Here is a 16,699-nt window from a genome sequence, read left to right as displayed (position 1 = left end):
TTTACAATAAAAATTGTTTGCATGAGTTGCATCCAAATAATATTATAAACAATTACATATATAATATTTTAAAAATAATAAAATGTATTTCAACCCGTGTTGTAGCACGGGTCCAAATCTAGTTACTGGAATAAAGTACTCAAAATAATCAGATTTTGCACCAGGTGCATATGACATGGATGCTGACAGATATTTTCAACTGAGAGACAACAAAAAGACTCACAAACTTCAATAAGAGTCTAAGACACAAACTAGGGAAAGAAAACCAAATATTCAAAATGGATAAAGAATACACCACATCTAAACAAAGATTCTCATCCCACGGAGAAGTTGTGAGCTCTGTCCGGTTTAAAGGTTCAAAGGCACCCCTATGGCTAGGATGTTAACAATTCCAAAACCAATTTGAACTCATTTTTTCGCCAAAACAGTTTCCTCTTCCAATCCCTTATATATTAATAGGGAAGTATTTTGAGAAAAATGCTTAGGTGTCGTCGCTAGAGAGCTCCTACACTTTTTAGCAATTTACCCTATTTGGTAATACTATTTACAATATATGTCATTATATGTTTAACCAAAAAATAATAATAAAAGATGTAGTTAAATCTCTCTTTTTTATGTGTACTATATTTTGTTAACGTGTACTTTTAAAAACTTTTAAAATTTAATATCTAATTTTATTCATAAAATAGTTATTCATCAAATAATATACAATTTTTTTTTCCCAAACACTAAAAAAAGAAATGAAGGTAACAATAAATCAGCAATTTAAAAAAAATTTGGACTTAATAGTACTCATATATTTATGTTTTATGTAAATGCATATTACACTTCTTAGAAATTCTAAAATTTTTAATATATCATTTTATCTAATCATTTGCCCTGTTTCAATAAATTAGTTTTTAAACCACACAAAGGACACCTTGCCATTAATAATAACATTTTATCAGAATTTTCTCGACTACGTTAAAACTTTTTCGCGTTCAAAGATTTTAGCGGGTGAGACGTATTTTAAATGAAAAGGAAAATTTGAATTAAAAATACTTTAATTACATATTACATTTGTGGATATTAATTCAATAGTTATAATTTTAATCATAATAATTTTATTTAAATTGATTTATTCCGCACATAGTGCGTATTGTTACCTAGTTAGTTTTAAATTAGAATCCCTTACTTTTTTTTTTTTTTTACAGCTATCGTGTTTGTTGTTGTTGCTGTCTTTTTTTCATAGATTTTTCTCGTCTTATTTTTGGGAATTTAATGAAAAAAACCCTCAACAATTTGGGTCAACATTAATAAGTGATGAGCCCATTCACAAATGGTTCAACTACAGGTAATAAGCCCATTAATAAGTGATGAGCCCATTCACAATAAGTTCAATTAACGTCGGCAGATCCTAAACGTCGGTTTGATATTATTAATATATAGATGATTTGTTTAAGTAAAAATATATAGAGAGAGTCGTATCGTAACCCTAGTATTTTACTCCATACACATTATACTTTTCTTCCCTGCTTCCTTTACACAGAAAACCCTAAAACCCTACTGATGCCTAGAAAGCTTCCATTAGATCTGGAAAAAGAGATACTCGTTCGGGTTCCACCTCTATCTCTTGTTCGCTTCAGATCCGTTTGCAAAGATTGGAACACTCTTTTCAGCAGTAAGATATTCGTCAACAAAAACTTTGCTTGCGCTCGCGCAGAATTCATGATAAAGACACATTCTCATATCTCTTCGGTAAGCGTCGATCTCAACGACGATCCAACGATAACAGTGAATGATTTATGCTTTGATTTACGCCTTCCCCATTATTATTATCTCAATGGGATATGCGATGGTTACTTCTTCATGGAAGACAGAAGAGAACGCATGGTAATTTGGAACCCGTTGCTGAGACACACTAAAAGGATTGCCAATGATGATGAGATATGTGGCAGAGATATGGGTTACGATGGTAGAAACCCCGAAAAGAGTTACAAGATTATTGGACGGTGCAGTGTTAATTCGACCGATAGAGTTGCAGTCTTGGAATGTGCAACCAATACGTGGAAGGTCACTCATCGTCCCACTTCTCCTGAAGAGTTATTCTCACGCGACTCGTCTAGGGTCTACCTGAATGGAAATTTATACTGGACAGGTTATGAGGAGCCCGAAACTGGCGAGTATTTCATTGAAATGCTTGATTTTTCGAATGAGATGATAAAGATCTTTTGTAAACTACCGTGCGAGGGGAGAAGAGCTTCTTCCCGTATTCGTGTCCTCTCGGTTTACAAGGGAGATCGGTTTTCAGTGTTACAACAGCGCATAAGGACAAGAGAGATTAAGATTTGGGTGACAGAGAAGAAAATTGGTAATACCGACGATGGAGGCGATGTGGTGTGGATCAAGTTCATGAATATCTCAAGACCTGGCTTCCCCTTAGTACTTGATTATCACAAGTCTATAAGTTACTTCGTGGATGATAACATCTATGGAAAGAGCTTTGTTCTGTGTTGTTACAGCAAGAAACGTAAGAAACCTAGAAAAGCTTGGGTCTATATTGTAAGGGGAGATATGTGCAAAAAGATTAAGATAGATGGAGTGAACTGTAGGTTTGAGTCCTCTGTCTATATTCCCAGTTTGATCACTATTGCTTGAGAAACTTCCGCTGAAGCTAGTACTTTTACAAAGTTTAATTTGATTTCTATTGTTGCCTGCTTTTTTTTTTATATATATTTATTTGTTAAATTCATTATCTATATATAAAGGTTCTGTGAAAATTGGAAAAATATAAAGACTGTGATTCAGTTGGGGATTGTCTAAAGATCGAACTTTGAAAAGCTAACCTTTGTTGATCATGGCGCATATATCCTGATTATTAAGAATGTACATGTAATGAATACAGCGCAAACGTCTTCTTGTTTATCTTTACTGATGGAGTTTTGTAGTTTTTGTTTATTTTGGTGCAACCATATATAAAACTTCTAGACTAAGAATGCATTAGGATGATTTTGCAATATGCATTAGGTTTCTACGATTACTGGAATAAAGTGATCAAAGACATAATTGGTTTTGCAATATACATGAGGATGATTTTGGCATCTGATATTATTTTGTCCCGTTTCTATAATGAATAAGAAAATGAGGGGTCTATTTGTAAATTAAAAACAAAATTAGTTCTACAGATTTTTCTGTCTCTTCCGAAAGCAGCAAAATCAAAAACAACATCAATAAACACAGCTGGGGAAACAACGCCTATGAATCTCTCTAGAGTCTCGATCCAATTCGAATCGAAGAAGATAGCAGCAATCAAGGGTTCACTTTTCTTGTCTTGTTGACTCTCGATTCTTACACTTTGATCTGAAGCTTTCTTTGCGTTTTCTTGTCTTTACAATGGCGGGTTTTATCAATCTTGAGGATTCCCCAATGTTTCAAAAACAGGTTCTCTTTTTGTTGTCCCATTTGGGAGATGTATTCTAGTTTTTTTTTTTTTTTGGAAATAAAGTTTTGAGATTTGATCTTTCTTTTTCTATGTGTGTTCTGTTCTTTGGTGGTTATATAATATGGATTATTACTATTAGGTTTACTCCTTGGAAGGGACAACTGATGAGCTTAAAGATCGTTGTCAGAAGTTGTACAAAGGTGTTAAGAAGTTCATGTAAGATTTAACTCTACCTACCTCTTTCTTTCTTTTTTTGGTTGTTTCCGTTTTTGTCGTAATGTCTTTTATCATCTTTCTCTGCTATATAAAAGCTTTGTCTTTTTTTTATTTAGTCTATCTCTTTGAACTGTTTGACCATTTACGGGTTAATCATTTTTACACCTTCGTACCATTTTCTGGAAAATGTAAGTGTTATGTGTTCAGTAACTTTTACTATATGGGACTCATCAGTGACCAGCATTCTTGTTCCCACCCTGTCTCCTTGTCGTTTCCTTATCTTCAATTGTCTTTTCTTGATTTACTCTATGTTTCATACTGGTTTACACTAAAGTTTGATGTGTACTTTTTGTTTTGTTACAATTCCACTTTGGCTGATGAATCTATGTTCCTAGGAAGAGTATTGGAACTTGATAAGAATTACATTTTTTTTTTGTGTGTGTGTCATAGGGGAGCGTTGGGAGAGGCATCTACTGGAGTCAGTGCCTTTGCAGATTCTCTGGAAGAGTTTGGTGCAGGACATGATGATCCTGTCAGTGTTTCAATTGGAGGTTGTGGATTCGCCTTCAATTTATTTGGTCCCTCGTGTTAGTTTGATTACTTAGTGTAGGTACTATGAGCTATGATACATTCTCTGCCGAGGAGATTGTGGGCTGTTTGGTTGATATAAAAAACTATGATGCATTCCTTTAGCTTACCATTTATAAAGGACTAATCTATGCTACTAGTGGTGGTTTTGAGGTTTCTCCTTTTGGGCTTCTCATCCATTAATATGCTGAATTTTTGAATTGACCCGTGGTTTTTACTATTTAGTTAAGTAGGCTTTGTTAGACGTCTGGGTTACAATTGATATAGACAGTAGTAGTGGAATGCATAATTAAGATGCATACATAGCTTTTATAGAGTCCCATAACTCAAAGGCTTAAAGCCGTTAGTTAAAGTTAATTGTAACAAAGGTATGTATTAGAAATAAGATCTCTCTTCTTGCCTTGAATCATTATATCATTACTCATTACCATGTTCTCCTTGTCCCTTTGATTTCGTTTAGCTTTTTGGATAATATCATGTACGATCTCTAAGTCAATGAGTTCTAGTTTTACACTTTTTTCTTATGATATGGTTTGGCTAAACATGGAAGATCCAAGAAAAGTTCTTGTTTCTGATTCTGTTTCGTTTGTTATACTTTTGGATGGAACCAGGTCCAGTCATATCTAAATTCATAAATACACTTCGGGAGATCTCCTCTTATAAGGAGTTTCTTCGCTCACAGGTAACTCTCATCGCATCTTGTAAATATACATATCAGTCAGAACCGAATGATCTCTCATTATTGGAAGCTATATCTTTGTTTGGTCGCTAAAAAATTTGTAGGGCATAATAGTCTTGTGACATTCAAATGTTTGGTAGAGACTTATTTTATAGTCTAAAATACATGTATCAAGAAAGATGAGAGATGTAAAATCTTATAGAGCAGATTGATAAAATGTTTAAATCCACAAATTAGTTAATTGCTTCAAAGCTGTTTCCCTTCACTGCATCATTTGTAGAAATCTTGTGTGTTTTGTAGGTGGAGCATGTATTACTTGAGAGGCTGACAGATTTTATGACTGTTGATATACAAGAAGCAAAGGTAACCTTTTCTGTGCCTCAATTTTTTATTGTTTTCTACTTTTTATGTACTGTGAAGTGTAAAATGTGATTGTCAAGTATTATAGACTCGATATTGATCAATAAACTGATCTTCTGAATCCATCTGTTGACAAGTTTTATTAAATTAACGTTTTCTTATTTTCCCTTTCTTGATGTGAATGAATCATTTTAGAAGAAAAGTATATTCCTCCCTCTATTGATCTATGATATCTGTTATCAAAAACTCAAGCTATAGTTTGCCAATGATTTACTTTATTCTCTACCTTTTCAGGAGTCTCGACGTCGTTTCGATAAATCTGTCCATTCTTATGATCAGGTAAACAAGGAGCGTAGTTATGCTTAATCTATTAAAGATATAATGTTGTGCATGTTTTTTTTATCTAAAGCTATGAAATGAATTTTCTTATTCATTTGAAGGCACGTGAAAAGTTTGTGTCGCTAAAGAAGAATACCAGAGGAGACATTGTTGCTGAGTTGGAAGAGGTATTGGCACTGTAATTCATATATATATAATATTCAAGAAAAATCTCACATTGTAATGTGTATACATGTCCTTGTCTGTATTTATGCATGCGTAAACTGTATATATACTATATATTTGGGATTCTAATGAACTTGTTGTGTCATATCTACAGGATCTGGAGAACTCGAAGTCAGCATTTGAGAAAAGCCGTTTCAATCTAGTATGCTAAGTCTAAGAACAGAAGCCACTACTACCACTATTGTATTTTGACCTTTCTGCGTCTAAATGGTGTTCTCTTTGGTTTAAGGAATGCAGGTAAACTCATTGATGACGATTGAAGCGAAAAAGAAGTACGAGTTCTTGGAATCTATAAGTGCAATTATGGATTCCCATTTGAGATATTTTAAGCTTGTAGGTTTCTTCTTATTTTTGCATTTAGAGATGTCACCAAGTGTGACCAAGTAAGGGCAACATCTGTGTCACGATGTATTCCTTATGTGGTCTCTTTGTGCTCCAGGGGTATGATCTCTTGAGTCAATTGGAGCCTTATATCCATCAGGTACAACCTTTATGTCAACTTGCTTCCAATAGTGACAATAACGAGAAAGTGTTTGATCATTAAAGAGCTACTTGCTATATTTCTTCTTACAGGTATTGACATATGCACAACAATCAAAAGAACAGTCTAAGATTGAACAAGATCGATTTGCAAGACGCATTCAAGAATTCAGGACTCAATCTGAATTGGACAGCCAACAGGCCTCTGCTAAAGCAGATCCCTCCGACGTTGATGGAAACCATGTTTATAGAGCTGTCCCGCGTAAAAACGTAGAAGCAAATCCAATTTCAACAGCGGACAAGGAAGTAAGGGTCTCTAACTCCCTCATGTAGTAGTCAAGTGCAAGCTATAGTTTGTCCAAAGACGTAACGTTCCCTGTTTGGGGATTTGGCCAAATTTGTTGACAGGATCTTGCTTGCTCTACTGCTGTTTTCTAACTGACACAATGAATCCAGCTCTGATACGGATACTTAATTATAAAGTTAAAGCAATAGTGTCAGTTTCTGAGTTGGGCATTCTGTTAGAACTTATAAGATTTTATTCTGTAATGCAACTATGCAGACATTGAGATATATGATGACTTAATTGGTGATGATTCATGCTCATCACTGCTTCAATTCTCATACAGGCTAATGTGTTGTGTGTTTTCTCTTCTGTACTAATGCAGGTAATTAAGCAGGGGTATCTATTAAAGCGATCAGCTAGTTTGAGAGCTGATTGGAAAAGAAGGTTCTTTGTACTTGACAATCATGGATCCCTATACTATTACAGAAACACCGGTAATAAATCAGCGGTATGTGTGCCAAGCTGCTTTATACTGCCTCGTTTCCATGAGACAGATCTATAAGTTCTTTCTCATGATTTGACCATGTTTATTATATTTGTGTCTGTTAAACAAGTCTGTCTCACCTGTGTTTCTCCATTTTAAGTTACACTTACTCAGTTTTTATCTTTCTTATCATCCTCTTCTCTTTATAGGGATCTCAGCATTACTACAGTGGTTTAGGTGAGCATAACAGCGGTGTCTTTGGGAGATTTCGTTCTAGACACAACCGATCAGCTTCACAGGGAAGCCTAGATTGCAATATGATTGATCTCCGCACATCACTGATAAAATTGGACGCAGAGGACACAGATCTTCGACTCTGTTTTAGAATTATTTCTCCTCAAAAGACTTACACATTACAGGTACTGAATGTATTAAGATATATAGATACTTGACGGCTCGCAACATATACAGCTTCAGGAGGCTAACACAACTTGTTTCTCTATGCTATCAGGCTGAAAATGGAGCTGATAGGATGGAGTGGGTCAATAAGATCACAGCAGCTATAGCAACACGTCTGAATTCTCATTTTCTGCAACAGGTTTACACAATATGAGTTTCAGACTCTCTTTTAATTTTAAATCTAAAATAAGATTTCGTGCTAATACTTATTCTATTATCTGCAGACACCAGGAAGATACTTGGACAAAAACTATACTAGTTCTGGTCCTGCTAATGACGAACTCACCCTGGATCAAAAACAACATTATGATCAAAGACTAAATATGGGGGATGACGTTTTTACAATACTTAGAGGAATCCCTGGAAATAACAAATGTGCAGAATGCAATGCACCTGACCCCGATTGGGCATCATTGAATCTTGGAGTTTTGATGTGCATTGAATGCTCTGGTGTTCACAGGAATCTTGGCGTTCATATATCCAAGGTAATTTGCTTCTTTTGGTACGATGTTATGTCGCTTCTTTTCATTGTCTTTGAGATCGTATGAGCTAAGTTAAGTTTGTATAGCAAACTATGTGCTAGCTATCTTTGCATCAACCAGAATTTGCAGTGCTCAATATGATAGTCTGAAGTGTTGATATTTCTTGCTGAAGTAAACATTTGTGTATGAGTCATCAGCTTTTTTTTCCTGGGTGCTTATATGTTTAAGCTAATGTGAAAGAATGTATGCAGGTGAGATCGCTGACATTGGATGTGAAAGTATGGGAACCTACAATCTTGGACTTATTTCGGAAGTTAGGCAATGCATACTGTAATTCGGTATGGGAGGAGCTACTTCACCTTGACGGTGACAGGTACTAAATCTCAAGGAAAACTAGATTGTTTGTAAATTTGAAGTAAAGAAGACATTTCTTGAATCAAAATCATTTGTTCCTCTTTTACAAGCGTGTCAAAACATATGCTTGTTTACTTTTCTATCTTCTGTTGTATATTTACAGTGAAAAGGGATCAACAGATACACTTGCATCGATTCCGAAACCATCTGTAGAAGATTCTTTTACTCTGAAGGAGAAATACATTCACAGAAAGGTATGAGATTTAGCTCAAAGTTTCCACATACATAGACCTCAGATTCATATTACTTGGTGCAACATCCAAATAAGCACTTTTAAATATAACAGGCTTATTATACTAAACCTGATTATGTTTATGTCTAACTAGTACCTGGAGAAAGCGATGGTTGTCAAAGATGAAAAGGAAGCAAACTCTACTGCCTCAAGTAGAATATGGGAAGCGGTTCAAAGCAAGAACATAAGAGACATCTACCGACTCATTGTTACAGCAGATGCGAATATCATCAATACCAAGTTCGATGATATAACTGACATTGATGCGTATCACCACCACCATGTTGATGCACCAGATGAAGTAAAGAAAAGGCACGATCCAAATGCATGTCAGAGAATCAAGGATTCGAACGAAGCAAGAAACTGTCTTCAAGGCTGCTCGTTATTGCATGTGGCATGTCAAAGCGGTGACCCGATCTTGCTTGAACTGTTGTTGCAGTTCGGGGCTGACATAAACATGAGAGATTATCACGGAAGAACTCCGTTACACCATTGCATCGCATCAGGGAACAACACATTTGCAAAAGTTTTACTGAGAAGGTAACACACTAACCAAATACCTGTTTTCTCACCTCATTAGGAACATTTTTACTTTAATAATACCTCTGTCTCTCTTCTTTTAATTTGACAGAGGTGCTCGTCCATCAATAGAGGATGGTGGAGGGTTAAGTGTGTTGGAAAGAGCAATGGAAATGGGAGCCATAACCGATGAAGAGCTATTCCTTCTATTAGCAGAATGTCAGTAATATTACTAATTATCTTTGTTCAAACAAGAAAGCTGATTGATGCAAAGCAAAGATTATGAGACGGATGCTCTTCGGTCATGTTACTGTAACTGTTGTAGTTAGTATTTGGTTGTGAGTCATTGATGCTATGATATTAAAGTTACCTTTAATTAAAGAAGCTTGACTAAATTTACACTTTAACGCTATCAAATTCAACAAATTGATAGGTGTTTTTTTCTTTGCTAAAAAAGGGAAATGTATTGAATCTAGTACTCTGTTCCAAAATATAGAATTTTTATGGACAATTTTTTTTTTAATTTAATAGTTTCTGATTTTTAAAATTATGCAGAATTTTTTTGTATTGGTTAAACTTTTATAAAAGATAAAGTATTTATTATTTCTTAATATTTGTGCTTTTAGTCAAAAAAAAAATCTTATAAAATGGGACAGAGTGTGTATTTTATATTATTTGAGTTTTAACGAATTTTTATATAATTTTGATGATTATAGAGAAATTGATATGATTTATTGAAAAATATTTTAAATTATAATCTAAAACCATGAAATTTGAATTTCTAACTAAGGAAATGCTCTCAAATCCTTTAAAAAAATTAAAAGTTAATACATCTAAAATGTTTTCAATAACTGTGGATTTTAAAGTATATTTTAAAATCATTAGTTCGATACACTAAAATTCATTTGACTTTTTAAATCCATGATTGAATAATGCAAAATTTAAAAATTTACACAAATAAGTTAAAATGCTAGATTTAATACACTCCCTAATTATGCCTCTTAAAAAATTCTCTTACCCAAAAAGACAAATTTAGAAGAGGTCATGACAAAAATTTTAAAAATTAATACATGTATTTTTTTTTTAATTTGGTGAAAATAGTTAAATAATGGGATTGGTGTGTATTAATGAATTTTTTTTTTCTAAAATTAAATTGTCTGGTATGAGTTTTTCCAACATCCGAACCAAACCAAAGAAGGGGATTGTAATAAAAACGGCGGCTTTTTCAAAACCCTTCGCCGTTTGTTGTCATCTCCTCGCCGCCGCCTACTCTCTCTCTCTCTCTCTCCCATAATCGCTCAATCTCTCAGCCACAGGTAATGAAAAGCTTCTTCCTTCAACTTCCCTCTTTTAACCCAAAAACTACAGCTTTTCTCATTCCCTGTAGTCTCCTTTGTTAAACCCTTAAACTTCTCTGTCTCAATTCGAAAGCTGATAAACCCTAGTTCTTCTGCTGTAGACCTAAACACGGAACAAGGATGGTGACTAAAGAAGAAAAGCGATTCGCCAAGAATTTTAACATTAACAATCTCCCCGACGTCCCTAACGGACTTCCTCCCCATCTGCAACAAACTCGCGTCGTCTCTAATAGCAATCCTCTTGTAAGAACGAACTCTTCTCTGGATCAAAATTAACAAGTCTCTTATGCTCTTTAACGTTGGTTGTGAGCTCTTCTAGTTATATAAAGTTTGTAGCTTTTCTCAATGGTCATATCTGGTTTACAGTAAATTTTCATCTTTTTCCTCTTAAAAGCCGTGACTTTGTGAGTTTGGTCTTAAGAGTTTTATCGCTTCATTGTAAAAATTTCATCTTTTTCCTGTGAAAAGCTGTGAATTTGTGAGTTTGGTCTTACGAGTTTTACAAGATTACTGCGTGGCTTTGAAATTTCAAGTCCTTTATCTTGTGTCTTTGTGTTTTCTGTAGACTGCGAATGCCAGCTATGTTCCTTGTATGGGAGACAGTGTCAAACTAGGAAACTTCTATGAGAATTTCAAAGTTGATGTGATTAGTCTCACAGAGAGAGATATGGAGTTTGATATGATTGGTATCGATGCAGCTTTTGCCAATGCATTCCGAAGGATCCTTATAGCTGAGGTCTGTACACTCTTCTCTCACACAACCTCTGACCAATCCCTGATTGTTGTAATTTTTTGTGGCTTGAAGTGTTTCTTTCTTTACTGCAGCTTCCTACAATGGCTATTGAAAAAGTACTAATAGCAAACAACACATCGGTTATTATAGATGAGGTTCTTGCTCACAGGATGGGTCTTATTCCAATTGCTGCTGATCCAAGGCTCTTTGAATATTTATCCGGTAAGAATATATTCAAAGGCGTGTGATCCATCTCCATGAGCAAATATTTTTTCTCGTTAGCTTGATTCTTTATCTCTGTTCGATAGTAAACGATGAGCCGAATGAAAAGAACACCATTGTGTTCAAACTCCATGTGAAATGTCCGAAAAATAAACCACGTGAGAAAGGTACTATCTGTTCTTTAGTTTAGCATCAGAAGATTCATTCCTTGTTTTATTATCTGCTCAATCTCTCTTGAAAGATGTCATTCTATATTTCTTGTAGTTTTAACCAGCGATTTGAAATGGTTACCACATGGAAGTGAGCTATTGAGAGAATCTGGAGGTTCAACCTCAAAGCCAAAAACTTACACTTCATTTAGTTGCAGCCAAGATTCCTTACCGGAATTTGCTAATAATCCTATCACTCCGAGCGACCTTGATATCTTAATAGCAAAGCTTGCCCCTGGTCAGGTAGTGTTTCTATACCTTCTCTTTCTATAACACCTAAGCAGACTATACTTGCAATGAGAGATGAAACCACATGTATCTCTTTTGTCTAGGAAATCGAGCTCGAAGCTCATGCGGTTAAGGGCATTGGTAAAACACATGCAAAGTGGTCCCCTGTAGCGACAGCTTGGTATAGAATGCATCCGAAGGTGAGAAGTTTATACCTAAATCTATCATACTTTGTGGGGAAATATAGCTCTTTCCTTTATTTTTGCCTCATCCTAATCTTTTTTTTATGTAAAATGCTTATATTTATACTATCTTAGGTGTGTCTACTTGGGGAAGTTGAGGATGAGCTTGCTGAACGACTTGTAAAAATCTGCCCAAATGTTTTCGACATTGAAGACATGGGCAAAGGTGAAGTTTAATAAAACCTTCCCAAGTTCCCTTCAATTCTTCTCACTTGTTAATACCAAAATCTGATGAAACCTATTATAGAACTTGGAATTTGTAAATTTTTTATGATTTCATACTGACTTGTTGAATACAGGTAAGAAAAGGGCAATTGTAGCACAGCCACGTAAGTGCACGATGGGTAAGGGATTCATAAGAGACGATGATTTGATAGAACTTGTGGATCTAGGCAGTGTCGAGAATCATTTTATATGTAAGAAGAGAAAGAAAAAAAACCATTCCTTTAGCTGTCCGATTCATGATATGAAAGAAACGGTAACTGAGTTCTTATTATCTTTTTTTTGTCTTTCTCTCAGTTAACATTGAGTCCACCGGATCACTTCCTCCAGACGTTCTCTTCACTGAAGCTGTGAAGATATTGGAAGCTAAATGTGAAACTGTACTCAAAGAACTTTGAGTTTCCTGGTGGTTTTATAATTCAATTTTTGAGTTGTCTATCTCATGTTTCTCCTTCCTTATAGTAGTAATATTACCAAAAGATACAACTCTGACATTTTTATTTATTATATAGTTTGTGGTTCAATTTGGATATCAATAGCCTTCCTAAGCTGAACCAATTTGGAAATCTTTTTCGGTTAAGTTTGGTTTACAACCGTTACTGAACTTTTAATAATCCCACTTTAAATCCTACGTCGGTTTGATGTTTTCGTTCTTTCTCGGCTCGTTTGCGTATAAATATAAGACACTTAAGAGTTTGGCGTATAAGATATCCAGGGAGAAGTTCAACCTAAACCGGAGCATCATGCCCAACAACAGCTTGCTTTTCGGTTTCAGGTGAGGGATTCAAATTCGTTTGCTTGATTGGCATTCAATTCTATCAAGAAGATGACTAAATACAATCTTTTTTTTTGTAGCAGAGGCTTATGTTATAACCAGGAGGCACTCCCAGAACAAGTAGGCGCAACGCAACTACGAAGACTGAACATTTATTTTGTTTACATGTTAAGGTCTCTCTATTAAAATAGAGATATTTGTTTGTCTAGAACATGACTGCAATAGTATGAATGAATGTAGTACTTAACCAGGCATCAATCAAACGTGTGTTGGTATTTCTACGTACCTTTTGGTTTCATCAAACACTAAAGTTTATTGATTTTTTTGTCTTTACAGGTTACGAGTTAAAAGACCACAACCACAACAGATTGTATACAAAATGCATAGCTGAAACTGAAAACATCAAAAAACGCTTAATAAATCCACACCGTTTTATTCACTCTCCATTTGTTAAACTTATATTTAAAGTCTGGAATATTAAATTTCGGCTAATAAATTAAGAAAACATGATCAACTAATCACGCAACACTAGTGGTCAAGTGGTAGCATATCTCTCTGCTACTGTACAAACCCGCGGGTTCGAAACCCAGCTGATGCAATTGAGCTGTGAAGAAATTGGCTTCACGAAGGTTGGGTCCTTCGCATTCTTCTGATTTATCAGATTAGATATGGCCTTCTGTCTGAGCTCTTCTTTTTTATATTTTCGCTTTTCCCAGCTGTAACCTCGCAGATGCTATGAACATGAGGCTGAATATTACTTGCATGGAACATGGTCAATCTACAATTTTTTTTTTTTTTTCACTTAATCGATCGCATGGGAAAGATATTTCTGACTACTACTGTTGTTTTAATACAGACTTAGACACAAAAGAAGCCAACACAGTCAAAACCTGAAGGCCTGAAACCCAATGTCAACCGTGCAATTCATCATCTTCACAATGGTAATAATGTGTGTGCTACTTTACAAATGGCCAAAAAGGGATAGTTTCACGAAGCTCCCCTCAGTCGTTTTACTTTTGAACCTCTCTGGAATCATTAGGTGACATTAACAATGATAAGATGGCCAGCTGTAGAGTGATGATTGTGTTAGTTACTAGGTCAATCTATATATAAACCATATATATATATCTCTGTCGATACCATGGTCACTCTTTTCTCTCCACAAATAGACCTTTCACTATGAAAGGGCAGATCTTGCCATAATCATGACATTCATAATCGGTTTTTAGTAGGAAAATAAACTCCAAAATAGAATAAGCATTAGACAAAAATATAAATAAACGATAAATAACAAATAATTATCCTAGATATGCTGCATCAATTTGCAAGCTCTAGCTAAATTACATAACAATTCACACATTGTTACCATAATGACATAAAATCAATCATGTGAAAAACGCGAAAGATATAGAGAACTCATAAACTACAAATATAGACAAACACATGTCCTTCTGAGACTCTGGCCTGAATATCTCTACGCCTCATGTTTTTCTTTCATGTCTTACTTAATGTTCAATCTATTATCATATACAAAATATCAATATAAGTTCGTACAACTTGTGAAGAAGCAGAACCACACATATATTAGGAGTTTACGGCCTTTCCTAGCCCATTAAATAAATAAAAATTTTGGGTACCATACCATGTAATGAATGCATGGGTTTTTGGTACAGAGGTCCCGAAACTAAGAACATCTCCACATGGAATGAAAGTAATAGTACGAATAGATCATTGAGAACACATGATTAGTTTTTATTTCATGCGAAGCTGTGTTTTGATCCACGTACGTAGGCAAAAAAAAAAAAACTGATAATGAAATAGATAGTATAATACTAGTATTAATAATAGAAATCTATGTCATTGACTCATTGTTTTGTAATCATCTATAGTTCTCTTTTCTTACCAATAGAACAACTCCATATTCCAGATAACACAACACCAGTTCCTCAAATCCTGTTTCTCTATCTCCAATGGAATCAGGGATGAACCTAGCGAGCAACCACGACGAGACGAAGACAGAGTCAACAGAGTTCGACAAGAATCAGAAACGTTACCAAGACCTAATCGCTACGTTTCCTCACGCGAAAGGCTGGTTTCCGAAAGCTCCACTGATCGAGTACGGTGGCCACTGGATCATACAACCTCTCCTAGCAGGTTGCCTTCACGCGCAAGAGTTCTTCCAAGCGCGACCCATTGACATCCTCGTCTGTAGCTACCCAAAGACAGGTTCCACTTGGCTCAAAGCTCTAACCTTCGCCATCGCCAACCGATCTCGCTTCGACGATTCCTCGAACCCTCTCCTAAAATGTAACCCTCATGAGCTTGTTCCTTTCATTGAGATCGAATTCGCTTTTTTCCCTCAAGTTAATGCTCTCAAAGACAAAGGAAACACTCTGTTTTCAACTCATATGCCGCACGGGTCATTACCCGACTCTGTTGCGAACTCGGGATGTAAAATGGTTTACATCAGGAGAGACCCAAAGGACACGTTCATCTCCATGTGGACATTTTTCCAAAAGAAAAAGTCAGACAGAGGCCCTCTACATAGTCTCGAGGAGTGTTTTGATATGTTCTGTCGAGGTTTCTCTGGGTACGGTCCTTATCTAGATCATGTCTTGATGTATTGGAAAGCTTACCAAGAGAATCCAGATCATATTTTGTTCCTCAAGTATGAGACGATGAGAGCTGATCCATTGCCGTATGTGAAGAGATTGGCTCAGTTTATGGGCTATGGATTCACAGCTGAGGAAGAGAAGAAAGGTGTTGTTGAGAAAGTTGTGAATGTTTGCAGTTTCGAGACGTTGAAGAATCTTGAAGTCAATGAAGGGGAGAAGATCAGAGACGACATCCCTCGGGTTGTATATCCGAATAGCGCGTATTTTAGAAAGGGAAAGGTCGGAGATTGGCAAAACTACCTGACTCAAGAGATGGCAGCTCGAATCGATGGGTTGATGCAAGAGAAGTTCAAATGTTCTGGTTTGCTTGAACATGATATATGACCTGTTGGTTAATCGATCTGGCCATGACTCATCCGGATATGCTTAGTGTCACAGCACACGCTTGTATTGAGTTCTAAATTGGAAGAATAAATCTAGCTTTATTTACTAATGAAATGTTTCTAATAAGAAGGAATTGGCTTTGTAACCTTTGCATGATGTGAGCAAAGTCTTGTGATCTTCTACAAGTTGTGTGGCATACTCGTTTCTATTCATACTTAAAGATCAAGTTGCCCTTCTCTGTGATTGTACAAACATTTTTTTTGGATAGATATTGACTGAAAGCAACTAGGATCATAAGAATAGATATTAGGCCATGTTTATAGGTATATCAGATGGGGTGTTCTTAGGCCCTTTAAAAATGAAAATAATTGAATAGTGGACTTAAGATCAGACTCATTGATCTTATTCTAGAACTGTTCTTAGGCCTGATCTTGTGTGACGTGTCTCTCTTGGATTGGTTGAGAATATATGGAATAAATTTGGACATTAATCTATGTATTAATTAAATAAAATGTTTGTCTTGTTTA

At 35.5% G+C, this 16,699-nt stretch overlaps 4 protein-coding genes across 5 annotated transcripts; all 4 read left to right on the top strand.

The window, feature by feature from the left end:
• On the top strand, positions 1,541-2,637 carry LOC104716005 (putative F-box protein At1g58090). Its single transcript, XM_010433362.1, has one exon. It carries the CDS (start codon positions 1,549-1,551, stop codon positions 2,635-2,637), a length of 1,089 nt encoding a protein of 362 aa, XP_010431664.1. The 5' UTR covers positions 1,541-1,548.
• LOC104714415 (ADP-ribosylation factor GTPase-activating protein AGD2) lies at positions 3,187-9,579 on the top strand. 2 transcript variants are annotated; one of them, XM_010431770.2, is made up of 19 exons: positions 3,187-3,420; positions 3,561-3,637; positions 4,088-4,188; positions 4,837-4,907; positions 5,205-5,267; positions 5,559-5,603; positions 5,705-5,770; positions 5,923-5,970; positions 6,066-6,161; positions 6,268-6,309; positions 6,402-6,614; positions 6,977-7,102; positions 7,288-7,497; positions 7,590-7,676; positions 7,762-8,022; positions 8,271-8,392; positions 8,537-8,627; positions 8,760-9,205; positions 9,297-9,579. In XM_010431770.2, exons 1-19 carry the CDS (start codon positions 3,373-3,375, stop codon positions 9,409-9,411), a joined length of 2,328 nt encoding a protein of 775 aa, XP_010430072.1. In that variant the 5' UTR covers positions 3,187-3,372; the 3' UTR covers positions 9,412-9,579. The 2 variants fall into 2 exon arrangements, with proteins under 2 accessions (XP_010430072.1, XP_019085196.1); XM_019229651.1 differs by lacking the exons at positions 3,187-3,420; positions 3,561-3,637; positions 4,088-4,188; ... (1 more) ...; positions 5,205-5,267; positions 5,559-5,603 and having other exon boundaries at positions 5,745-5,770; positions 6,058-6,161.
• Positions 10,367-12,966, top strand: LOC104714414 (DNA-directed RNA polymerases I and III subunit RPAC1-like). The gene is made up of 10 exons (XM_010431769.2): positions 10,367-10,500; positions 10,644-10,785; positions 11,108-11,278; positions 11,368-11,497; positions 11,584-11,664; positions 11,762-11,949; positions 12,039-12,134; positions 12,252-12,342; positions 12,476-12,592; positions 12,696-12,966. The coding sequence occupies exons 2-10, from the start codon at positions 10,663-10,665 to the stop codon at positions 12,794-12,796; spliced, it is 1,098 nt and encodes a 365-aa protein (XP_010430071.1). The 5' UTR covers positions 10,367-10,500; positions 10,644-10,662; the 3' UTR covers positions 12,797-12,966.
• Positions 15,055-16,277, top strand: LOC109126540 (cytosolic sulfotransferase 18-like). The gene has a single exon (XM_019230205.1). The coding sequence runs from the start codon at positions 15,144-15,146 to the stop codon at positions 16,170-16,172; it is 1,029 nt and encodes a 342-aa protein (XP_019085750.1). The 5' UTR covers positions 15,055-15,143; the 3' UTR covers positions 16,173-16,277.

Source organism: Camelina sativa, chromosome 9, assembly GCF_000633955.1.
Source record: "Camelina sativa cultivar DH55 chromosome 9, Cs, whole genome shotgun sequence".
Classification (NCBI taxonomy): Eukaryota; Viridiplantae; Streptophyta; class Magnoliopsida; order Brassicales; family Brassicaceae; genus Camelina; species Camelina sativa.
This window is presented reverse-complemented; position numbering and strand designations above follow the sequence as displayed.